The sequence below is a fragment of the Rhinolophus sinicus genome, linkage group LG04 (assembly GCF_036562045.2).
Source record: "Rhinolophus sinicus isolate RSC01 linkage group LG04, ASM3656204v1, whole genome shotgun sequence".
NCBI lineage: Eukaryota > Metazoa > Chordata > Mammalia > Chiroptera > Rhinolophidae > Rhinolophus > Rhinolophus sinicus.
Window position 1 is genome coordinate 71,120,105 of NC_133754.1, and position 17,437 is coordinate 71,137,541.

The 17,437-nt window shown below is 35.9% G+C and overlaps 1 protein-coding gene across 3 annotated transcripts in view; it reads right to left on the bottom strand.

The window, feature by feature from the left end:
- The window catches only part of MSR1 (macrophage scavenger receptor 1), a 69,880-nt gene that overhangs the window by 24,474 nt on the left and 27,969 nt on the right, over positions 1 to 17,437 (bottom strand). For all 3 annotated transcript variants that reach the window (XM_019738014.2, XM_019738016.2, XM_019738015.2), the window contains exons 6-8: positions 15,695 to 15,775; positions 7,557 to 7,646; positions 3,687 to 3,740 (exon numbers count right to left, since the gene is read on the bottom strand). In XM_019738014.2, coding sequence (XP_019593573.1) covers positions 3,687 to 3,740; positions 7,557 to 7,646; positions 15,695 to 15,775 — 225 coding nt within the window. The remainder of the gene's footprint in view (positions 1 to 3,686; positions 3,741 to 7,556; positions 7,647 to 15,694; positions 15,776 to 17,437) is intronic.

Here is a 17,437-nt window from a genome sequence, read left to right on the forward strand (position 1 = left end):
AAAGCACTTTATGATTTCATAGAGCATCTTCACACACATAGTATCTTATGTTGATCCTCACAACAATCCTAGGAGGTAGGTGTTAAGATGTCCATTCCACAAGGAAGGGAATGGAAGTGGTGAGATACATACACACATACCACTTAGAATTCTACTAGAAAGTTCATGCTGTGAATCCTGGGACTATGTGTTTAAACCTTGAAGGAAAGAAGAGTTGTAAAAATGTGATCTCTTAACAGAGACTTTAAAAAATAAGATAGGATACCAAGTTCTTCCTATTTCTTTTTTTTTTTTTTGCCTGCCTTTTCTTACCCTTTCTCGTTTCTCATTTTCAGTCCTCCTTTGTTCACCTACAAAAAATATCTCCCGTTCTACTAAAATATTTATTTTTTCTCCAGGATCTATACTGGATATTTCAAGCACAAAATACAAAGAGCTTTTTCAGAATAAAATAAATTATCAGCCTTATATTTTTCATTATCTAAAATTCTTGCTTGTAATGGCCAGGTAATTTAAGAAAACAGGTTTTTTTTTGTTTTGTTTTGTTTTTGTTTTTGGTTCAAATCTGTTGAATGAACTGTCCAAGCTCCGCTTTACTTCACTATAAAACTTTTAAAAAAATGATGTAATTTTGAGACTAAGAACAAGAAGGTAAACTGAGCAAGTCAAAATCAATTTGCCTTTTTAATATTCTAAGGAATTTAAAACTCTTAGTTTCTTCTAAACACCAATAGAACCCTGTTCTTCCTCCACTATAGATCTGCTGTATTGTACAATGGCCTATTTACATGGCTATGTCCTTTGGGGACAATTAGCTCTCTAACGCCAAACACAATTGCTATCTTATTAGCTGTTAAGTCCAACTCCAGGAGGTATAGGATGAACATTTGCTAAATGAATGAATGCATGAGTGAATGAATGAATGGAGTTTCTTTTATGTTGTCCCTATTGCTGGTTGAGAATTGTGCTTTGAATGTAAAGAACCCACATATAGTTAGTACCCATGAGATTTCTCCTAGAACCCAATGGGTTAATTTTGTTCAGCAAGACACTAGATGAATGGGTAGCAAAAGGCCCCTGGCCTGGCTCTGAGGACTGATTGGAGCAGAAAGTCAGTCAGTACAATGGGAGGCATCCCGGTGAAGGGTGCTAGGGGTTGGCAGTGATGGTGGAGTAGTAACGTGGGGAGAGGTATGAGTGTGAGGGCTGAGGCCCAAATAGCACCCAGGACCAGGAGAGGAAGCCATGTGGAAGCCAGACACCACACAGGAAACAAGGTCATTTGGAGGAGCCACAAAGGGATCTTGGAGTCAGTTGTGTTGATGACTTGTCCAGAGGTGAAAGGCCTTTTAATGAGATGGCAGCAGAGGGTGTCCCGCCCAACCCACCTGATCTTAAACGGACTCTGCCTTAATATGATCAGGGAGTGGTACTTGTCCTGACATATATATAAAAGAGGAAATCAATTATTATGTTTATTATATTTAAATCATGTCTGAAAAATGTGTATAAAATAATGTATATTAAAATAATTCAACATACATTTTCATGTATCAAAATTAATTGAAGATGTGGGGAATCAGGCAGTTTCATACAGAGCAGATTGGTACAATCTTTTTGGAGCCATTTGCAAGAATTCACCAATTTAAAAATGCATGTCATTTTTGAACTATTGATTCTACTTCTAGAAAATTCTGTATTAAAAAATATTTCTACAAGATCATATATGACAATGCTGAATGTAACACTGTTTATTAAAGCCAAAGCAAAGCAAACAAAAAGCATCAAGTGTTCATGACTGGTGGATTGAATGATATATTATGGTAATTATAGTATAGCTATATAATGGAATAGTGTGTAGCCACTGAGAGAAAAAAAGATAGAGCCATAGTTACTGACATGGGCAGATGGCTGGCATATAACTTAAAGAAAAACCAGGCCATTCTGTATAGATGTTTGTGTATATGATATTTTCTCTCTTTTTGAAACATTATAGAGTTATATACTCTCCCTGGGGTTCACAGAGGGATTTTGGAGGCTATATACACTTATACACAGAAATATCTCTCTTAATGTTTTCTCAAAGAAATAATGCCCATAAACTACAAACAGCCATGAAAATATTTGTAACTACTAACATTTCTCAACATATGTGAAAAAAATGTTCAAAGCATTCGATAATCTCAAGCAACAAAAGACAATGTGGATGTTGAATTTATAGACTACAAAATAAAGAAGTCCCTTATTTTCTAAGATTAACCAGAATCAAAGTTAAGTAGCTCAGAGAAAGTCTCAGGAAAGGAGAAAAGGAGCTAAAGAAGAACCAAAGATAAAGGTAAAGATAAAGACAGAAAAAAACATGAAGATACGGAAGAGAGAGTTAACATAAGGAGCTCAACTGAAAATCGATGGAGTGTAAAGGAGCATGGAGAAGAAGCGGGCGGGGGGGAAGGGGGGAAGAACACAGAAAACCAAAGTGACCACATTAAAGAACACATGGACACAAAGGAGAAAAGATATACTAATGTTTCTATTATCTTAACATAATAATAACAACATTAATAATCATTGACTAACTAAACACTTTGAGGAGACACACAGTACTCAATGTTGCTCAGTTTAGGGGCAAACACAGATCAACAATGTAACACTTGTGGAAAGCATCATGTGGTTACATCATACCTTAATGGCTGGCATTCACAAGTGGCATCCATACACAGTATTAGAAAATAATTGTTTGCTAAGGCAGATAAATTGGTACTGTTTTTTGAACAATTACAACTGAAAACAGCAAGATTTCTAGTACATTGAGGGATTTGCCATAATCTGTCTAAAACAGACCTCTAATGGGTAAAGATGATGATCACTGTGTGTATGTATCAGCTACACACACACACACACACACACACACACACACACACACACACACACACAGCTCCTACTGGGAATACAGGGGAGGAATTTTTGAATTCTGAGAAGTGAGGTATGGCTTCCTCATTCTTTTTCATAATAATTTCATGATATCTATAGATTCAGCCTAGATATAACAATTGCCTTATGGCATGGCATATTAAAGACATCTCATCTAACATTTAGTTTCAATGTCCAATTTACAGATTCTGTACATTGAAATATGAGGTCAGCATTCCATCAACAGAGATCCCATTTGTGAAATCTATTCTGTTGCAGTTTTGAAGGTCTCAGATATAGAATACTAATTATCAAGTTTTTAGTAAAACAAGACAGAACACAAACATCCTAACCAGCTGAGAATTTGTCTAAGAATCAGGGTTCTTAGATGGTCCAGAATACTGAAATGTAACATTTCAGTTAGCTCAGTTAGTAAGTAAGGAGGTTATAATTGTTTCTATTCATAAGCTCAATTTCCTTCAGCAGACAGAAACTGGATTGAAAATTTAACAATTTTCTATGTGGAAATTTTAGAAAATAGTGCTTATCACAAAACAAAATACAAATGAGTAATGAGATTCAGGATTTGTATAATTTAATCTATTTTTTTACTCTGATTAACTCACTTTATTTGAGAAAACTATGGCTGACTTCCACAGAATCTTTATGGATCAATGCTGAAGTTCTTTCTCACCATTTGCCTCAAGCCCCGACAACTGTATCAAAGCTTGTTTATTACAAATGTGTACATAAAAAACAAGAAACTATGAACTTACTTTGCATTCTTCCACTCCCTCTTTCACCCTTCTGGCCTTTTTGTCCAGGATTTCCTTGGGGGGGGAGGCAAAACAACAACAACAACAACAAAACACAATTTTTAAAAATTAGGACAATTCATAATGCTTGCTTTAAATGGAAACAGAGCATCAAAAGGTAACCTAGAATATCAACTTATAACAACCCACAGAAATTCAAATATAATAATAATGTTTATGATTATAACTATGGTTACATTACATATTATTACATAATTTTAAAAGGTATATTCTAAAGCTGGGACTGTTCTGTGTAGGTCCTTTATACACATTATCGCAAATTGTATATAAGGGCATTAAATGTCCCATTTTCCTTTCACTGAGGTGTAAGCAACATGGTTTGGATTTATTCATTGTTTTTATTTTCTCTTCCTTTGACTGTGTGCCTTCCTCTCTCCCCCAGGAAGCCTGGTGTCTTCCACCTCAGTCTAAACTTTTTTTTTTTTTTTTTTTTTTTAATTCCCATTACACGTAATCTATCTTGTTTTTCATTTCCTTAAAGTGGTGTATCCCAAGACCTGGGCTCTGAATGAATTTTTGGGAGTGCAATCACCGACCTCTTGAATCAGAAACTCTGGGGATAGAGACCAGTAAGTTGTTTCAAGAGACCCTACAGGTGATTCTGACGCCTGCTAAAGTTGGAGAACCCTAAAGAAATTCTAAAGAAATTCTATTTCAAGCCAGCACTAACACGATTTCCTGTGTAACACGTCTTGCTGTACTAAATTAATCACTCTTTATTCTCTACTCCCATAACATTTTGTCCTGCATCCTAAATGTTTATTACTCACCACATTGCATTATAGCTAATTGCTTCTGCATTTTTTTCTGTCACCTGATCCTTGAGGTCTGTGGCTGTGCTATATATATCTCCAAAACACAGTGAGCCCTCATAAAATTGTGCTGACTGGGTGAATGAATGAATGAATGCTCTCTCAAGTACTTTGACTAGTGGGCATTTGTTGAACTCTAAGAGTGCGAGAGTAGAAAAATACTTAAAACTTGTATAAGCTACTGCTAATGACCAGCATGTATATACAGCTTGCTTTGTGACAGAAACTGTTTGAAGCACTTCAAGGTATCGATTCATTTGATTTTTACAGAAATTCTAAAATGTGGGTCTTCTTATTAGCTCTGTTTTTTAGGTAAGAAAACTGAGGCGCAGAGAGGCTAAGCGGAAAAGTAGAATACAGATATAGGATTCAAACATGTGCTATACTATCTCTGCAAAATAGAATGTGTATCATGCTATCCCTGTATTTCCCAAGAGGGCACAGAAAACATTATATACAGAATAACTATGCACCACCATGAAATTCAAGGTCAGACCATTTTGACAAATGTTTAATCTTCCAAAATGAACAACCTTCGATACTTCACGTAAGTTTTACAGAATCATCTTTTTTTAACCAAACTTTACAAGAGGGGTAGGTCATTGTGAGAAAATTTCTTGAAGACAATTCTTCATGTGTGGGGAACTAGCTTCTCTTGTATCCCCACCTCCAAGTACAGTGTATAACACATCATAGGCACTCAGTAAATGAGGTAAGTTATTTCTCATTAAATCAGGTAAGTTGTGCTATAGTTACATATGTCTTCTAGTGATTATTCCTAACTTCTTCTCTGACCACTTAAAGAAAAAATTTGTATGAAATAGACTGTTGCAAGAAAAAATGAGGCCATCTTAATATTCTTGAAATCTCTGCCCCTTTAACTTTCTGGAAAGACAAATGATAACTCTATTTTACTTATAGTTTATAGTGATATTCATTTATAAAATTAATCCTTATGATTTAATGTAAACAGGAAGTTACAAAGAGACTGCAACAGAAAGAGTCCCAAACAAAATCTCACCATGGTTTTGCCAGGGATAATAAATGACTAGCTATTTGAGATAGAGAGTAGACTAACAGACCATTTTAAACTTAGAATATGAATAAAATATGTTTCTCACTTCACAAAATTGTTTTGAATTATCTTGGAATCTATAAGTAGATTTGCAATTTTGTCAAGTTCAAGATTTTTAAATATATTTATCTACTGAACACAAATTGCCCATAGAGTAATTCCTGAGTGATGCAGATAATTTCAGACAAATTAACAAACACTTCTTGTCATGTTGCACAAAATACTGGATGAAAGCTGGATGGTTTTAAAGATTGTACATAAATACACCATTCAGTTATTCACTTCAGATAATCAGGTCTCTGGTGGACACTGAGTGTAGGTTGCTTATTTGTGGCCAGCTCATTTTTCTCCAAGCCTAATTGTCATTGACACAGTCCATAAATACTGATACTACTAAAAACACCTCAACACACCTATTAGAACTTTTACTAAATCTAAAACACTGACAATACCAAATGCTGGTGAGGAGGTGGAACAATAAGAATTCTCGTTCATTTTTGGTGGGAATGCAAAGTGGTACAGCCACTTTGGAAGACAGTTTGGAAGTTTCTTACAAAACTAAACAGAGGTTTACTATGCAATGCAGCAATCACACTTCTGAGGTAAACTCAAGACCACACAAAAAAGTGCATATGAATGCTTAAAACAGCTTTATTCATGATTGCCAAAACTTGGAAGTGACCAATATGTCCTCCAACAGGTGAATGGATAAATACATGGTAGTACAAGCATGCAATAGAATATACTGAACATTAAAAAGAAATGAGCTATTGGGCAACAAAAAGAAATGCAGGACCTTAAATGAATTCACTTAAATTGCCAAATGAAATAAGCCAGTATGAAAAGATTGCATGTAGTATTACTCCAATTATATGACATTCTGAAAAAGGCACACTATGGAGATAGCAAAAAGATTAATGGTTACCAGGGGTTGAGGAGAGAAGGGGGGTGGAAATGAGTAGGTAGACAGACCACAGAGGTTGTTTAGGGCAGTGAAACTAATCTATATGATACTCTATGGTGGATACATGTTCTTATGCATTTGTCAAAACCCACAGAATGTACAATATCAAGAGTGAACTCTAATGTAAATTGTGGACTTTAGTTAATAATAATGTATCAATATTGGTTCATCAACTGTAACAAATATACCACACTAATGCAAGACTTAATACTAAGGGTAATTGTTTGTGGATAGGTAGTATATGGGAACTTTGTATTTTCTGTGCATTTTTTCTATAAACCGAAAACTATTCTAAAAAACACCTTCTATTCAAAAACAAAAAAAAAATAAACAAACAAACAAACACATAAAACCCTCAATGGTAAAGACCCTATTATCTTGGTTATAATTTACTTGGACATTAGGAAAAAATACCTGCTTAATTCTAGAAGTTCTACGAAAAGTTCACAATTTAAGCTTAGGCTATTGGCATAAGATGTAGAAATAATGTCATCATATATGCAAATAGTAAAGGGCTTGAATAATATTGATTAAGTATTACTATATAACAGCAGGCAGTTTTATCTTGTGTAGGATAGGATTTCCGTAGTTTGCTAATTGTGACTTAACAGAGTGTTGTGGGTTTATGTATACTTTGCTTGTTTGTTTTTCTTTGCCAGTCTTTCCACTCTCATTGTTCTAGGATAGATACGATTCTTCATGGTGATTTATGGTGGTGTGAAGTTTATAAATCCTCTGTTGTTGTTTTTTAAACTATTTTCCTTTGGGGCATAGAAACTTTCCTCAGGTGGATGATAATCAGTTTCAAAATGTTTCAGACCACAAAATAAACTACATGTGAGTGCTATTATTCATATTATGATGAGCATTGCTTTTGTTACCTAAGAAGTTGAAAAAATATCTGTGATCTGGAATTTATTTTACATATTCTATAAAGAAAATATACATTATCATCATACCTGGCCTCCCAGTCCTCCCCGGTGGTCCTGATAATCCTCGACTTCCAGGAAAGCCAATCGCTCCCCGATCACCTTTAGGACCTGGAGGACCTGCATGGTTAATAAAAAAAAACAAAAAACAAAAAACAAAAAACAAAACAAAAAAAAAACAAAAACAAAAACACACATTGGTAATAATTCATTTTTTGTATAGACTTGAGAGTATAATGAAAACTCTAATTTAATTAATGAATAGGAAATAGGTGAGTCTCCAAGTGGAGGAATAATATCTTTCCTAAAATTTCATATATGCCATTGATAGATAAAACAGTAAGCAGAAACATTAGTGTATCTACTCCATTGTAGTTTTCCAATAAATAATATTGTTATTACAAGTAAAATATCAGAAAAAAATGTTGGTGGTTTAACTTATGTCATCTAATCAGGAATCCTTAAATGGCAGAATTTTGCTGTAGCTGAAATGATAACTTTGAAAAGTATGAGCTGAAAATTGAATTCTTAAGATTTGTCCCAGAAGAAGCACAGCTCAAGTAATTTGAAGTATCAAAGTATTTATTTTTAAAATTGGGATCCTGAGGAGTTCCAGTCAAGATGGCAAAGTAGATAAATGCTATGCTCTCCTCCTTTCATGACCACATCAAACTTACACCTTAACTACAGAACAAACATTATTGAAGATCGCCTGAAAGCTACCTGAACTGAAGCCCTGCAACTAAGGACATACAGAAGAAGCCACCTAGAGACTGGTAGGAGGGGCAGAGATGTGGAATAGGCTGGTCTCACACCCATTTGTGATCATTGAAAATCAGAAGGGATATCTCAGCTGCAGAGGTCCCCCAACCCTTGAAGAAGTGAGGTGTCACAGCCCCATACCAGGCTCCCCACCCCAGGGATTCAGTACTGAGGAGAAAAGTGCTCACAACTTCTGGTTGTGAAAACCAGTGGAGATGTGGCTGACTAAGACTAGAGTGGCTGTCGTCCCAGGCACTTCTCCTAAAGGGCCTTCGCATGGACTTATTCACTGATGAAGTCACTCACTCTGAGCTTCAGTGCTGGGGCAGCAATTCGAAAGGTGCCAGGAACATGAGTTGTCTGGCTCAAGGTGAGGGCTGGAGGGGTAGATTTCTCCCAGAGGGAGGAGCTGGAAGAAGCCATTGTTTCTTTGTTGAGCCCTCCCCCATCCTGGCATGGAGATGCAGATGGCACCATATCTGAGTCTCCATCAACCTGGCTAACACTGTTCTCCTTGCCATGGTGATTTCCTGAGACCCCATCCCACCCAGCTTTCAGGCACACCCAAGACACATCCAATGGCTTTTCCATACAAACTGCCTGCCTTGCCTCAGGCTGAAGACTTTGCTAAAATCTCTCAAAGGTTCACAAAATCCAAACAAGCAGTATCTGGCTTTGGCATGTCTTGTACCTCTGGCTAAGCAGTCCTACGCCAGGCACTAGTGGCAGCTGGCCTTGGTTTGTGGCTTAGTCTTTTGAGGCACCTCCAAACACAACACAGACAGTGGCCAGTTGTGGATTGCTTTGTGGCTCATTCCAGGTGGCCCCAGGCAGGACACAGGCTGTGGCTGAACTTGATGTGCAGTTGATCCTCTCCCAGGAGGTCCTGGGGCTGGCACACCCAGTGTCCAGCATTGGATTGAGCTGGAGCATCATTCAGCTGCCTCTAAGGACTACACACCCAAAGGGCAGACTGGGCAGGCACCAGAGCCCTGCTAAAGCAAATCTGGCTCAGTAGGGTCAACCCTTGCACAATATCTCCTCCACTGTAGTCACAGCCAGTGCTCACAACCAATCAGACTAAGGGTCAGTCCCTTCCACTGAAGTACAAACAGCATCAAAGCTCAACTACAACAGGAGGTCACACACAATCCACACAAGGGACACACCTGGAGCATCTGGCTCTGGTGACTATGGAGACTGCCACTGGGCCCCACAGGACACCTACCATATAAGGCCACTCTACTAAGACTGGGAGACATATCAGCCCTACCCAATACACAGAAACAAACACAGGGTGGCAGCCAAATGGGGATACAAAGAAACACATCCCAAATAATTGAACAAATCTCCAGAAAAAGAACTAAACAAAATGGAGACAAGCAAGCTACTAGATGCAGAGTTCAAAACAGTGGTTATAAGGATATTCAATGATCCCATGGAGAATTTCAACAAAGAGATAGGAAACATAAAAATTGAGATAGAAAAACAGAAAAAAAGAACCAGTCAGAAACGAAGAATGCACTAGAAGGAATCAACAGTAGATTAGATGAAGCAGAGGATCAAATCAGTGATTTAGAAGATAAGGTAAAAGAAAACACCCAATCAGAACAGCAAAAAGAAAAAAGAATCCCTCCCGAATGAAGACAGTTTAAGGGGTCTCTGGGATAAGATCAAGCATAACAACATTTGCATCATAGAAGTACCAGAAGGAGAGAGAGAGAGAGAGCAAGGAAATGAAAAATTATTTGAAGAAATAATGATGGAAACTTCCCTAACCTTGTAAAGAAAATGGATATTCAAACTCACAAAGCACAGAGAGTCCCATAGAAGATGAACCCAGAGAGGCCCACACCAAGACACATCATAATTAAAATGCCAAAAGTTAAAGGCAAAGAGAGAATCTTAAAACAGCAAGAGAAATGCAGTTAGTTACCTACAAGGGAGCTCCCATAGAGCTCCCAGCTGTTTTCTCAACTGAAAATTTGCAGAGCAGAAGGAATTGGCAGGAAATGTTCAAAATGATAAAAATCAAGGACTTACAACCAAGATTGCTCTACCCCAAAAAGCTGTCATTTAAAATCTAAGGACAGATAAAATTCCCAGACAAGAGAAAGCTAAAGGAGTTCATCACCACCAAACCAATATTACAAGGAATGTTAGAAGGACTTCTTCTTTAAGATAAAAGAGAGAGAGAGAGAGAGAGAGAGAGAGAGAGAAAAGAAAAAATATGAATAATAAAATTGCAATAACTACATATTTATCAACTATTACTTTAAATGTACATGGATGATATGCTCCAATAAAAAGACATAGGGTGACTGAATGGATAAAAAAACACCTAAATAGATGCTGCCTACAAGAGACTCACTTCATATCTGAAAACCCACAGAGATTGAAAGTAAAGGGATGAAAAAACAAATTTCATGAAAATGGAGGGGAAGAAAAAGAAAAAAAAAGCTGGGGTAGCAATACTTATACCAGATAAAATAGACTTTAAAATAAAGGCTATAACAAGAGACAAAGAAGGACCTTGTAATCCCACTTCTAGGTATTTATCTGAAGAAACCCAAAAAGCTACATCGAAGTGACATATGCATATATATGTTGATTGCAGCATTATTTAGAATAGACAAGATACGAAGGCATCCTGTCCCTGAATGGATGAATGAAGATGAGGGTACATATATACAACAAAATATAAAAAAAGAATGAAATCTTGCCATCTGCCACAACATAGACATAGAGAGAGTAGTGTGCTGAGTGTAGTAAGTCAGGCAGAGAAAATCAAATGTCATATGATTTCACTTATAAGTGGAATCTAAGGAACAAAATAAACAAAATGGAAACAACCTCATAGACACAGAGAATATTTTGAAGCTGCTAGGTGGGAGAGGGTTGGGAGTGGGTGAAAAAGGTGAGATCATCAAGAAGTACAAATTGGTAGTTACAAAATATTCATGGTGATGTAAAGTGAAGCATAGGGAATACAGTCAATAATATATTAATAACTATGTATAGTGCAAGGTAGGTACTAGTCAGAGGGATCACTTCTTAAATTATATAAATTACATAAACGTCTAATCACTATGCTGTACTCCTGAAATTAATATAAAATAATACTGAATGTCAACTGTAATTAAAAAATTACAAAGGGGGGGGGAAGGTAAAGTGAAATAAGAGGTTCAAATTTCCATGTATAAAACCAATAAGCTATGGGGATGTAATGTACAGCATAGGAAACATAGTCAATAATATTGTGTAATATTGTGATAGCATAGTATGGTGTCTGATAGTCACTGGATTTATGGTGATCACTTCTTTAGATATGTAAATGTGGAACAACTACAATGTACACCTTAAACTAATACAATGCTGTATGTTAACTATATTTTAATAAAAATCTTAAGAAAAATTGTGATCTTAGTTCTGGAATATATTACTTATCTCTCATGTATACATGTGGTGTGTGCACATGTGTGTGTGTGTCTGTGTGTGCAAGCATGTGTGTGTAAAGTATACAAAGATTAATTTATGGGTATATATTATATAAATATACAAAACCAGGGTTTTACATACTTAAATGAAAGCAGCTGTTTTTTTTTACTCTAAATCACTGTGGTAACGATGAAAACTACATATAAAAACAAATGCTATTTTCCTGTGGAATAAAATAGTTCATTCTGGAGTCTGGCAGTTTGAGATAAATTATTGTAACAATCTTTTTTTAGGTGTCATTATCAATTCACAGGAATCTTATTAATCTAATTTTCAGTTAACTCCTTCTGAAACACATTATGAAAAATTGGTTTTACATCTTTCGTCAATGTCAATCTTTAACATATTGCCATTGGTTTACAAGTTCCAGGAGACAGGGCTTATACATGTTTAATTCATTTAGAAAATATTTTCTTGAGGTTCATTCATATAGACACAGAAATTTGGGCTAAATGTTCTCTAAGAAATATCCAGTTTAAGAAGTATATAATTCTAAATGGTTAAGAAATATTTTTCAACCTAGTGTAAAACTTTGATTCCAACAGAAATTAAGCAGATATCCAAAACAATAAAATAAAGAATTATGTTTAAAAATATTAGTAAAGTCAGGGTATCTTCATTTAATTACTCAATATACACTACTTTGTATATATATTGATATATTGTACATATACACATATATGTATATATTACACACACACACACACACACACACACACACACACACACTTTGTATTATACATTGGGTGGACTTCACAGCCTGCAAAGGACCTCACGTCAGTTCTCAAAACAGTCTGATAGGTGAATATTTATACCTTTCTTCATTATCCAAGCAAGGGAGTCAGACCTTTGCACTTGCAGTTATTCAAATTTACAAATAAAAATATTCACTCTAAACCCTCTTATTTATTTATCTTAAAGCATTCTCCACTTTTATAGAGTGCCATTCACTGGTGACTCCCATTTTTACCATTTTCTCCATTCATTCAACAAAAGTATAGAGAGTGCACATGTTGTTCCAGTCCCTGCACATTCTTGGAGTTACATAGATTGTTATCCAAATAGATCTTCCAGTGTGGAGACAGATGGTAAGAAAGTTAACATACAAATAAAGAAGATAATTTTGGAAATTAAAATTTTTAGCAAAACGAAGAAATGCAATAGAGAATGCCCTGGGTATCAGAAAGAGCCTCTCCAATGGTGGCTCATTGAGTATATTATAATGACACTCGGAATATAGCTGTTCAACCAAGGATTATGTGACATATTGAATAGGTGAAAAATGAATCGGTAAGTGAAGTACATATGATACTTTGATAGAAATGACTCAATTGTTAGACCTCTATTACGGGAGATATTTAAGCAGACTCTAAATAGCCTGTAGAGTTATGTGAGTTGCTTGTTTAATTATGTTTGAAAACATGACCCCTAAATATAAGCACCACTATTGAATTTTATTCCAAGAGATCCGATTCTCTGAGGCTTTCAGGTGGCAATTAGGTAATTTTCTTCAATAACCTGTGGCAAAGGGAAAGGCTCTGGTACCAGCTTCTAATCCACAGGCCACACAAGTACATTTTATACATAATCTCAGCTATGGGATGTTAAAGTTCCAAGGGGCCTTACACCTCATCCAATCCAAATCTGTCATTTCATAGAAGCAGGCACAGAAGACCAGAGAGATCCAGTCGTTTATGTAAGGCTGGTCTGATAGTTATTCACATATCCTGAGCTCTCTGTTCAGGCTTCTTTCTTGAACTAGGAGACTGGATAAGAGCACGGGCTCTGCAAACATGTCCAGCTCTGCCACTTACCAGCTGCTGACTGATCTTAGGTAAGTCATTTAACCTCCCTGTGCATCCATAAAATGGTATCATGTTTCTCCCTATATCCTACGTTTGATGTGATGATTAAAAGAGCTAATAAATTTAAAACACAGGAACAGTGACCGCTATATGATAAATGCTTTTTATTAGCTCTTTTCCTCCTCCTTCTTCATAGCAATACAATCATTACTTTCACCAGACTTTTGTGAAGGCTGCTAAATTTACTTTTATTTAATGATACGTACATAGTTAGCGGTGACATTGTTGGACTCATTAGCACAACATTCCTTACTCAAATGTGTATTTTAGCCTGCACTGTCCTTCGTGAAGCATGGGGAGAGGTTTTTCTAGGCCAGACTGGAAGGAGGGGTGGGATGCCTATTTGTGTAAATGAGCGGTTCCAACAGCAACACACTAACCCCTCACTACAGGAATCAAGCAGCTTTGCAATGGCATCTGTTTAGGGTATTAACAAAATCTAAAACTTTTCAATACCTCTTTTTATTCCATACATCCATAGTTCAGAAATAGCTGCAAAAGATGCTCCCAAGATGAGGCTTTGTAGGGCAAGTTTTAGCCCAGTCCGAATTGCTATGTCTCAATTATAAAGCTTTGACAACCGCAGTTTGTAATGCAGGAGCTGACAGACCTTCAACAATAGCAGCTCTGGCAGTTGATATAATACTGGTTACCTCACCTGCTTAGGACATTGAAGCAGTATTACCAAGTTCTGCTGAATGCCAGTGAACTATAATGACTTTTATGAATAAGGGATCTTACCTGGTAGTATTTTCAAAGGTATACATACTAAACTATCCACTTGATAGATACATAGGGGGTGCCAAAAAAAAAGGATACACATTTTAAGAAAGGGAAAAAAAACTATTAAAATTGTAATATTCAACATATACTGATAACAAAAGATGAATCAAGTCACGTTTGACTTCTGCAATTACAAGAGGTGCTCAAAGTGGTTACCATCGGTGTCCAGACACTTCTGAATATGGCGAACCACTGCTTGAGCAACACTGACCAAAGTGTCCACTTGTATACATTTTTTTGGCACCCCCAGTATTTTTTTCTTTAAAATAATTTTAAAAAATTAATGTAAACTTTGCACATTGGCTTTTTAAACACAATGATGTAAAGGTCAGGCAGGTACAAAATTCATGCTTTTCATTTTTTAAAATTGTTTTTCTGATGTAACCTGGGCTAATCAAGACATTATTGATCAGAAAGAAGAATATTTTACATAATCAAAATACAGAAAAATAATAAGAAGTTCATGGTATTTAGACATTTTTTTGTCAGCAGAAACCATTCTAGTTCTAATTAGACCATGCAATATGCTCTTCTTTTTCAAAAAGTGGGTGGTACTTGATTTCTAGCCAAAAGTCACATGACAGTCATGTTATTGTTATTGTCTTCTTTATTTTCTAGAGAGCAAAGAAAGTTCATGCTCTTTCTCCTTTTCCGTCTTCTATTAATCTTCTTTCAAAATATTGCTTTCAAGATTACAACACAGAGGAAAATAATTTGAAACAATTTTGCTCTAAGTGAAAAACAGAGAAGAGTTGACAGCAAAGGTAAAAGTCAACTGTGTTCTAGTCAATATTTACCGTCAGATTTCATTGGTTTATGCAGATATATTCCAGGTACGGACAATAAAAGGAATATAATCCAATTTGCCTCTGACTCATATTAATGTATTATTTTTGTATCTTAAAAAACAGATAGCTTGCAAATACATTCAGCGTGAAGATGATTTTTATGTTCTCCTTTATATTCTCCTAAAGCTAGGTCTGCCTTATACTGTTTGCAACCCCTGATATAGATGGCACTCCGCAGATTTAGGAACAACCCCATGTGGTACTCTGGATAAAGCATTTAACTGTCTTCAGAAACCCCGAGTCAATGCTTGTCACTCAGCACATTATAGTAATTAGGCTGCTGGAACAGGTAACATCCCCTACACACACACACACACGGGACAAATCACATAGCTCTTTCCCCCTACACACATACCTGGGTGTATATTACCTAACCGTGTAGTATATGATTAAGTACTTCCTACTACCATACCTATTGGACCTGGAATGCCTTGTGGACCATCTGCTCCAGGGAGACCTCTGTCTCCTTTTTCACCTGGACGTCCAGGAGGACCTTTAAAAATAAATAAATTACAATTACTAACCATACTTTTAAAGCAGGGGTAAAATGGATTAGTTATTTGTTAAGGCAGTTATATAAGTAAATCCAAAGTCTTTTTTGTTGTTGTTGTTACAAAATAACACAGAATACATAAGATTGACCTTTCTGAATAGAGGCATACCTTGAAATACCTTATACTGATAAAGCTGTGATAGCCCTAAACCAGACAACCTAATTACGTATAAATATTTATGTGTGCCTAGCACTTTTCTCGGTTCCCAGAACCTGGGGGCAGAGAAGAGATATGAGTCAATGATGGCACAAACCCACATTAGTATTGTGTACACACCAGGTAGATGTCACTAGATTGAGTTAGACGCTGTGTGAAAAATGTGTAAGGGTGTATAAAAATCCTTATACATGTATAAAAATCATAAGTCACGTGTGATACTGTCAAGGGAAACAAAAGTATGCGTAGTAGACAACCAAAAACCATCTAGTTGAAAGTAGCAGACCTACATATATTTGTTAGCGAGATGCAGAGCAGGCACGAGTAGCAATGGCAGAAAAGACTTCATTGAGGGAGTGGGATTTGAAGGGTACTTTGAACATTGGGTAGAATGAGAAGAAAGAAAATTCTGGATAAGTGGGAGAGATGTGGGTAAAGGCAGGCAGGTGATAATAAGTAAAGGAATATTTTTTCAAGTAAAATATTAATAAATCCCCAGATAGTTATAGATATTATAAAATCTATCTATTAGAGAGGGCTTACAGGGAAAAGTTTGACTACTTGTCCTCACAGTTTGTCAGGTCTCCCTGAGTTCTGAGTTGGATAAACACTAATTTAGTAATTTGAATTTCCTGTGATCAAGAAAACAAATAGATGGTGATCACTTCTTTAGAATGATGGCACTGAGCGTGTCTTTAGAACTTAAAGGTAATTCTGCTAGTATTCCCCCTTCTATACAGAGTGCACAGGCCAAGTATTACTCCCTTCATTTAAAGCAAAACACTTAGCAATTTTCTTTTCTGCTGTGAAAGAAAGAAACAAACCTGGATGCATCATAGAATAATCAAATAGCAATGTTTTAAAAGAGGCAGTTTTCAATTGCTGTGGTTCAGCCACAAACATAGCCCAAGGACAATACACAAGTATATTTACCATCCCTGGTTAGAGAGCACTTGTTTACAAATTTTAATCAGGTGGGAGCTGTAACACCTGAAAATTCTATGAGGGGGCCACATAAATAAAGATTATCTCAGAAATAAGTATATTCTACCTATTTTCTTTGTTTCTTTTAAAGTCCTTATCCCTGCTTTTCTCCATTTTTTTTTTTTTCCTAATCTGTGACATTTTTTAAGGATTCAAGCTGGTTTTTAAAACCTTTCTGTCCTGGTTACTCAAATTGTAAGATATCATTTTTCTTCTCAATGTACATTGTCCCTTTCTCTTCATATGTAATATTAAACAGTAATGTTTTATTTCATTTTCATTATAAAAACAGCTCTAGTTATAGGAAATATAAAAGCCTAGAAAAGATATGAGAAAAAATATCATTTATAATTCTATCATCATAAGAGAATAATCAGTAACATTTATTTCCTGTTATTTTTGGGTGTGTATGTGTATATTTTTGTTGCATACTTTTTTTCACATAATCATCACACAAACTG